Genomic DNA, 8,740 nt, shown 5'->3' with positions numbered 1-8,740 from the left:
GTGGATGGTAAACAGTAACGAGCACTGTACTAAACACCCATTATAGGCAAACATGGCCCAGTTCAGGTTTGTCTGGCAATTTGCCTGAAACCCCATTTTCCACCTTGGTGGGACAATGAAGACTAAAAGTAGCATGGAAAGATCAAGACGTAGGTTTACTGAGTGTTCAAAGACCAAGAGACTCAGTCCTACACTTTGCTGTTTACTGTGTACTACAGAGGTAGGGGCAGGTGAAAGTAGAGGTGCCTACATCTTCTAGTTGACCAAAGGAAGCAGGCTGGGCTATGACACCTCCAGTGGAGGATCCTTCTACACACAACACAGGTTTAGAAGAAAACACTTCCAACCTTGTCATTAAATCTTTTATTAGGAAAATGGACAAACCACCCGTGCACACAACCCCAGGTGGATACAGCAAGCTTTCTCCTTCTGTCTCATAAAATCTTGGCTTGTTCACTCCATCAGTAGAGCCTTCTGATTAACTTGGTTCTGTTTCCTCCAGGCTCAAAATAAAATCAAACTCTTCTACAAAAAAAGGGGGTTGAGGGTGAGACTGAGGTGTTTATCATGTCCTGCATAGGGAAGTTGAAGGGCAGCTCCTGCAGGGGCAGCTGTGTATTAAAAAACTGGAACAGCTGGTACTGGGTATATAACAGTGAACAATGTAGCACATAGCCTTCCTTGTGGGTGGCTCAGGTGAGGGCACCAACTCTCCATGTTAGGTCTTACCTTGAGTCAGAGGCTGAACTGAAAGTCTCTGGCGGGTGAAGAGAGTCATGCTTTTTAAGGGGCCGCCAATAGCTTTGTGGGCTTGGTGATAGGTTTTAAGCTCATCCAGAGGGATGAAGCGCTTCATCATTCGAACAAACTGTACATCCACCTATTTGACAGCATTTGAAGGGAACAGAAACATGTTCAGCCAAACTGTCCAGTTTTAAGGGGTGGGCCCACTATGTTGCCTAGTCTGTCCTTAAATTCCTGTTGCTGAATCAATTTTCAAGCCTCAGCCCACCGAGTAGCTAAGACAACATACAGTCTTGCTTCTGTGCACACCCAGAGTTTTTGCTATTTGCAGGAGGTGCCTGGTATTGGGGCTGCCAATATTCTAATATCCCAATTCAGCAAAACTTCATGTAGCTGAGAGCTGGGCTGTGCTCCTTGACCTAACAGTACCCCACATCCTTTTCCTCCTTTTGTCCACTCTGCCCTATGAAACAAGAACAGTTATTACCATCGACCATTTAGGGTTGTCCTCTTTGCTGGATGGATCATAATGGGGATTACTTTTCTCAAACTGTGTATGGTCTGGGTAAGCCTCCTTTACTATCTGAAAATAAAAACATCCAAATCCAGTCATTTTAAATCCCTGCCCAAGTTTTTTGTTTTGTTTTGTTTTGTTTTAATTAAAGATTTATTTATTTTTATGAGTGCATTGTTGCTGTCTTCAGACACACCAGAAGAGGGCATCAGATCCCATCACAGATGGCTGTGAGCCACCATATGGTTTCTGGGAACTGAACTCGGGACCTCTAGAAGGAACAGCCTGTGCTCTTAACTGCTGAGCCATCTCACCAGCCCCCCTGCCCAAATTTTAATATGCATCTAACTCAAACTTCCCCGCCTCCCCATTCTAATCATTTTCCCTTGCCATGGAGACAGCTGGTACTCTGGAAATAACAACCTAAGGGAACAACAAGCTAGGAAGGAAAGCCGAATTTTTCCAAGGTTTCACAGTCATGTTCTAAAACTCAATGATAAGTTACTGTTAGAAACAGGTTTTTATTTTCTCCCAACTCCACAGTTTTATCCTGAAACTCTTAGTGAAGAGGAGCTACTTGATGGAAACCTCAGCTAGTGACAAGCAGTAGTAGGGCCTGAAATGACAGCCTTCCTATTCTAATCTCTGTCACACAGGTGATGGTCAGGGCACTTTTCCTCACTGGCTGTGACAGGCCGAGTGAGGTCGTTGTTGCCTATTTAAGCTGTAGGCCTTTCACAAATCCCTAAAGGGAAGAATCCAGGCTCAGATGTGTGCGTCTAACCTTCATAAGTCCAACGATGCCAGGCTGTTTGCAGTTGCTATGGTAGAAGAAGGCTTCATCCTCCAATTTCATGGCCCTGAGGAAGTTCCGAGCCTGTGTCAAAGAAGAAACAAGGGCTACCCACTTAACAGCTGGGAAGAAAGCAAGTTTGTTTTTATTCGATGTTTATTTCTGTTTTGCAGCTTCTCTCCATTCATAACGAAATCTGTTCCTTTGTTCAGAGTCCTAGCCTTGTTCCAGGACACTAGCCAGAACCAAGCTACTTGCAGACTGCATGCTGTCACACTGATTATGATATTTCTGAAAACATTTTCAGATACAGTTCAGGGAAAAGCAGTATTGGCTAAAAGGCCCTGCTCCTGCAGACTGTGATGGAGGAGGCAGGCATGTATCCTAGTGTTGTTGGCTTCAGGGTTCCTGCCCTCATTTCCTTACCTGATAGTTGCGGACACCATCCCAGCAAGCTGTCTGCTTGGGCTGTGCTTTGAGATCCTCGATGCTGAACTAGGCAAAAGAAAATCAAGTCATTCATTACTAAAAGGTCATTGGCCAATCAGTAAGCTTCTATGGAAACAAGAAGTTCTCTCCTTAATCCTGAAAAGTGCTGCGGGCTGTAAAGGAGCTAGGTAGGTTACTGGAAACCAGTTCCAGGGAGTCACTGGTGTTGAATGTGTAAGTAGCCTTGGGTTTTGCATTGTGAGCTTTGCTAATTAATTTAGTTGAATAGATAATCAGGATAATAAAAGTCTGCTGGTTCCCTGTGTTTCACTTATTAAAGTATCATAATTCTCTAATATTTCTATTTTTCTCAAGCTAGTACTAAAATTAGCTAATCTTCACTACCTGAATACATGGCCACACTTGTCAGGGAGACATCTGGGAGCATGGCAAGCAGTAAGAAAAATCCACCAACCAAGGAGGGCCAGGTGTGGGGGTGCACTCCTGTCATTCCAGCCCTCATAAACCTGAATGCAAGGAGGATCTTAAATTCAAGGGGCAACCTGGGCTACTTCAAAAGTTAAGAGGCCAGCTTGGGCTACATAGTTAGATCGTCTTAAAACCACGTAACAGCAAAATCAAACTAAGATTGACACTGGAAAACTGAACCAAATGCCTGATTTTATAAATAAAGTTTTACCTTTTAATGTATTCTGTGTGGCCACTTTCTTGTTACAGGGACAGAGCTGCAACACAGCCTATAAAAACCCATAAACCTCTCTGGCTGTTTGCAGAAAGTCTGCCAACCCTTGCTTAGATAGGAAATCAGCAAAACATACAGGCTGGGCATACTTAATCTTCCCTCATATATTACATTCTAACTGCAGTCCTCCCTGCCCCAGATCCACCCCACCTCTGCCGCCCCTCAGAAAAGAACGGGCTTCCCAGGGATATCAAGCAAACGCAGCTTAACAAGGTATAATAAGACCAGGACATTCCTACTCTTAAGATCTGAAATCCAAAATACTCTAGAATATTCTACATTCAAAAAGTCTTGTATTTTATTAAAGTATTTAGATTGGGGGCAGTGCCTAGGGATATTCACATTTAAAATCTAGAACACTTCTGGCCCCAAGAATTCTGGATAAGGGCTAATCAACCTTAAGTTATTGACAGTAATGTCAACTCCATTTTTAACCGTTTCCTTAGAGAGAAGCTGGTGTCTGAATTCTGTGATAAACCACATTCGCTGTTCTTTTAGTAGCAGTTATTTGTGTGTATGATGTGTGGGAGGATGTGTGGTCAGAGCAAGGCTCTCCCTTCACAATGGGTTCCAGATCATCGGACTTGTACAGTAAGTTCCTTAACCTACCTACCTACCCATCTCACCAGCATGACTGAATACAGGTCTAGCCTCACCTTCATGTCTATACCTTTCTCTAGCCGGCTTTCTGGCTCTGACTTCATCAGCCAGTAGTTGCTTAAATCCGTGCCACCATTTTTAAAGGTTGTCATCTTCTCAAGGCTGGAGTTCTCTAGCTTGACTGATGTACTTTCTGAGTTTTCAGTTTTAGTACGTTTCCCGGAGAGCTTCTTCCTGTCTGCGGTAGGAAAGCAAAGGAAGACATTTGTCATCATGCTGGGAGGCAGTGTCCCATTGTGAAAAAAACTTTAGTCCTGTCAATGCCTAAACTCACAGCTCCGACTATAAAACATTAGCTGCAGCACCACAGTCCCATAGAGAAGTAACTTCACCTCTAGAAAGACTGCACAATATATGCATGTCAGGGGCTCAAAAATGACATCCTCTTGACTCAACACAACCACTGAAACCATCAACTGCATCTACCTGTGCTGGGCCCACTCAAGGTTGGTCCTATCAACAGTTACTTAGGAATGGGGGAGGAACTCAGGGGGCACTAGCTCGACGCTAAAATTGTTGGCTACTGACATTTTCCAGGAGAGGGGCAATCATTGGAGTTTTGTAGCCACTGCTGAGCCCACCAGCCTCTAATAGACAGCTCTGAACCCATGGCTTCATAGATAGTTAAACTCAGTAGGTCACAAAGCACAACGAATAGATGAGTGTGAAGTTTGCAGGCAAGAGGTGTAGGATATAGTAGAGAGATAGGAGGTGAGGGAAGACTGTTCTTGGGGCTCCATACATAGCTCTGCTTAAGATTCCAGAAACTTTGGGTTCAATTCCCAGTACTGACATGGCTCACAAGTGTCTGTATCTCCAGTCCCAAGGGATGCAGCATTCCCTGGCCTCTGCAGGTATTCAATGAACATGGTACATAGACATACATGCAGGTAAAACGTTCATACATATGAAACAAAAAATAAACACTAAAACCTTTTAAAAGCTGCTGGGGTTGCCGGGCAGTGGTGGTGCATGCCTTTAATCCCAGCACCTGGGAGGCAGAGGCAGGCAGATTTCCGAGTTTGAGGCCAGCCTGGTCCTACAGAGTGAGTTCCAGGACAGCCAGGGCTACACAGAGAAAAAACCCTGTCTCGAAAACCAAAAAAAAAAAAAAAAAAAAAAAAAAAAGCTGCTGGGTGGTAGTGCTGCACGCCTTCAATCCCAACACTTAGGAGGCAGAAGCAGGCATGGATTGTTGAGTTTGAGTCCAGCCTAGTCTACAGAGTGAGTTCTAAGACAGCCTGAGCTACACAGAGAAATCCTATCCCAAAAACCTAATCAACCAACCAAAAAACAAGATTTACTTAAAAAAGAAAAGGTTTGTTTGCATTCTGTACATTTATGAAATTGTAAAATTTAATTAATAAAAGAGAATACATTTTTAAAGGATATCTTCTAGATTACTCAATGAGACAAAGGGACCCTTGTAGAGTTAAGATAAGAATATTGGTAGTAATAAGTGTGCCCCACCTCAGTTCTGTGCCTTTAATAAGGCTATTCTTTCCAATGAGGAAATGAAGTACTATTTGAAATTGTTTCAATGATTATTTCACACAACTAGGACTTAGGAAATAAGTCTCATCATAAATGTTTAGAAAAACTAACCATTATAATCATTATCAAGTGAAGCTTGAAAGAAGTTTAATCAGGACCATGTAGACATGGTTTAAAAAAAAAAAAAAAACCCACCTAGATTTTTCTTTGCTCCAATGGTGGAGCCTGAGCCCATTGTTTTACCTATGCTAGACCCAGAATCTATCACTAAGCTATAGTCCTACCCCGGTTTTGTTTTGTTTTTATGTTGAGACAGAGTCTCACTGAGTTTTCAAGGCTGGCCTTCAGCTCACTCTGTAGTCTAGACAAGCCATAACTTACAAATCTCCACCTCCTGGTTGGCTTGGTTTATAGGTCTTTAACATCAGGCCTGATTTCCTCACTTGCCAAGTTATAAAGATTGAACTTGGAGCCTCAAATATGTGCTTTACCACTGAGCTACATCTCCAACCCTGGAAACTGGCTTTTACTACGTGAATAAAAAAATGTGCCTGAGACAGCAATCACTCAACAAACACAGTGGGTCCTAACCTTAGTTTGGCAAATCAACATGACATATGAGGTGTTCTGTCCTTCTGAACAATGTGCTGCTGATTGCAATCCAGTCACGTAGAACATAGCTATGAGTTCAGTCCCAACTGTCACTTGAGTCTGTCTGAACCTACACTTTACTGCCTCAGATTTTAGTTTGCAACTATATCAGTCTATTAAATATCGTTATGGATGCCTGCCACTCTGATTAGCACATCTTAGCACGATTTCCCAGCTGTCTTAAGAACAAGCATACTTATACTCATAGATTAGTGCCTTGTCAAGATCAGTGAGGCTTCCTCAAGGCAGCAGACGGGAGGGGATACAGAAACCCATAACCAAACATTTTGTTGAGAGTCTAAATTTGGAGGTTTCCTGCCCCAGAGCAAGGGGGACCCTGAGGAAGAGGGGCCAATAGATTCTAAAAGTCAGGATGAAGGACACCAGGAGAACAGTGGCCTACTGATTCAATTAAGCCGGGCTCATATGGGCTCAGAGACTGAAGCAGCATGGACAGGGCCTGCCTGGGTCTGCAGCAGGTCCTCTGTGTATGCTCTGCTGTTAGCCCAGTGTTTCTGTTGGACTCCTAACCGTGGAAGGGGGTGTATCTGACTCTTCCCCGCTCTTGGGACTTTTCCCGTCCTGTCACATGCACTGCCTTGTCCAGCCTCGGTGTGAGAGCTGCCCTGTCTTACTTGGTTATCTCTGGGAAGGGAGAGGAAGGGGGAGTGGATGGGTAGGGGAGTGGGGGTGCTGGAGGAGTGGAGGGAGGGGAAACAGTGTTTTTGAGACATAGTGAATGAGGAAGAATCTATTTTCAATAAAAAACAAAACAAAACAGGCATATATGTGTGGTTAAATAGCCACAAAATGTTGAAACCTGTCATTCCTAAAAGAGGCCCTTTCTGCCTGCCACTGCTTAATTTCTGAATTCATTTTTGTGAATGAAAAAACATGTTTTCTGAGTTCTAGGATTTTGCTAGTAGAAAGCTTTCCCATTCTTTTAAGACTGGGCTCAAATTCTGCTTCCCTCTCGAGGGAAGCCGTCCCTGTGATCCCTCCTCTCCCCTGCTGTCACAAAGCTGTCTTCTGGACCTTTCACTCAAGGTCCTGAAGTGAAGTGAGTTTAAGATTTTAAGCTGGGCGTGTTGGCTCATGTAAGAGCCTTGCTACAAATTCAAGCCCAGATTAGGCTACAGGCTCACAACAGGAAAGGGGCTTAACATAAAATTGAGCAAGCATTAAGAGGCCAGACATTGTGTCAGTAGGTAAAGACACTTCCAAGCCAAAAGAGCTGACTTTATCCCCTCAGGCACAGATGGTAAAAGAATCCCCTCCTCTGCACCAACGTCAGGGCCAGGGCACACACACACACACACACATAAAACCTGATAAAACACAAGATAAGGACCACAGAGAAGCCCTAGAGCATTAGGCTTGTAAGCATAGCTGCAACAGCTATGTCTAGGATTTTGGTAGCCTCTGAAGTCACATTGTTCAGGAAATTTAAGGGTAAGTATAAATGGTTTTGGTGATTTAAAAAAACCTATAACCAAAGCACTTGGGAGTGGGGACAGAAAGATCAGGAATTCAGGTCATCCTCAGATACTTAGCAATTCCAAATTGACAGGTTGAGAAGATAAAGACCTAGGAAAAGAAAACTGTGTGTGTGAAAGGTGGGGTCTCCTGTGGTCCAGGCTGGCCTCAAACTCTACGGAGTCAATGAAGATCTTGAATCCTGATCTCCCTTTGATTTCTAGCTTTCAGCTTTTTTATATTTCACATGAAATCATGCATGAGTTTCTGTGCCTGGCTTATTGCATTCAATGATAAAAGCAAAGGGTTGGCGAGGTGGCTTAGTTGGTAAAGGCAATTTATTTTTTTTACAAAGCCTAAGGACCTGAGTTCAATCCCTGAGATTCGCACAGTGGAAATGGGGGATTGATTCCTTCAAGTTATCCTCTGATCAGTGTGTGTGTTCCCACATACTGTACAAAAGTAAATAAATGTAATTTTTAAAAGTCTCTTTTCACTTATGTTGTAAAGGTTACACACACACATTGGAGAGAGGGTCCTGCTTATGTAGTACTCACATAGTACCAGGCTGGTCTTAAACCCAAGGCAATCCCCTAGCCTCAGTCTCCCACATGCGTATATGTATGCAGTGCTTCATTGCACTATTCTTTGATTGGACATTTGTAGAAGGGACTGAAAGTGGAATTTCTGGCAGAAAGAGTAAAGAAGACGATAAGCAACAACCCCCAAAGTCTCCAAACCAGGGAGTGGAAAAAGGAAATAAAGCACGCCCTACAAGACCACGTTCTTTACCTGCTGCCTTTTGCAGCGTTGGTGCAGCTCACCTGGACCAGCAGTCCCAGTCTGCCTCTTCCGGGGTCTCGGCATGGCCTCTCTGTAGGAGGCTGAAGCTAGCCGGACGGATAAGAAGCAGCTCTTGTCTTCCAAAACCTGCACGGTGCAAGATGGAGCAAGAAAGCATAAAGGGCCTGGGACTTATGAAGAAAAGTCATGATTAAGCCATTCTAATCCCTCTCTCATTATCTGCGCCCTTTCCTTCTCTCGTAATCTACCTCTAAACTCTCCTGAGTCCCTCCCTAATTCGGCTTTACCCACCTAAAGTAAACACACCACCTAAACTGAAGCACTGCCAGGCTAATCTTCTGGGAGCCTTGAGGCGACTGGCGTGCTCGGACCGGCTTAGCAGAAGACGCGTCTCAGAGGCGCCGCCCCCACG

General features: G+C 44.0%; 1 protein-coding gene across 3 annotated transcripts; it reads right to left on the bottom strand.

The window, feature by feature from the left end:
- Nucleotides 1-226: 226 nt before the first annotated feature.
- Thyn1 (thymocyte nuclear protein 1) lies at nucleotides 227-8,720 on the bottom strand. 3 transcript variants are annotated; one of them, XM_021171430.3, is made up of 8 exons: nucleotides 8,620-8,720; nucleotides 8,349-8,454; nucleotides 3,900-4,081; nucleotides 2,478-2,546; nucleotides 2,043-2,135; nucleotides 1,232-1,327; nucleotides 730-880; nucleotides 227-525 (listed from the first exon to the last, which is right to left on the bottom strand). In XM_021171430.3, exons 2-8 carry the CDS (start codon nucleotides 8,389-8,391, stop codon nucleotides 479-481), a joined length of 681 nt encoding a protein of 226 aa, XP_021027089.1. In that variant the 5' UTR covers nucleotides 8,392-8,454; nucleotides 8,620-8,720; the 3' UTR covers nucleotides 227-478. The 3 variants fall into 3 exon arrangements, with proteins under 3 accessions (XP_021027089.1, XP_021027090.1, XP_029337168.1); XM_021171431.3 differs by having other exon boundaries at nucleotides 8,638-8,712; XM_029481308.2 differs by lacking the exon at nucleotides 8,620-8,720 and having other exon boundaries at nucleotides 8,317-8,443.
- Between the last annotated feature and the right edge of the window lie 20 nt (nucleotides 8,721-8,740).

The sequence above is a fragment of the Mus caroli genome, unplaced genomic scaffold, assembly GCF_978045245.1.
Source record: "Mus caroli unplaced genomic scaffold, Mus_caroli_1 scaffold_11, whole genome shotgun sequence".
Taxonomy (NCBI): domain Eukaryota; kingdom Metazoa; phylum Chordata; class Mammalia; order Rodentia; family Muridae; genus Mus; species Mus caroli.
This window is presented reverse-complemented; position numbering and strand designations above follow the sequence as displayed.

Coding starts and splice junctions, on each gene's coding strand:
- Thyn1 (XM_021171430.3), bottom strand. CDS start 8,391: ATGCCGAGACCCCGGAAGAGGCAGACTGGGACTGCTGGTCCAG. Junction 1,328..2,042: donor GCATCGTTGGACTTATGAAG/GTTAGACGCACA, acceptor TTTTATTTTCAG/ATAGTAAAGGAGGCTTACCC. Junction 526..729: donor AGTTCAGCCTCTGACTCAAG/GTAAGACCTAAC, acceptor CTTTTTTTGTAG/AAGAGTTTGATTTTATTTTG.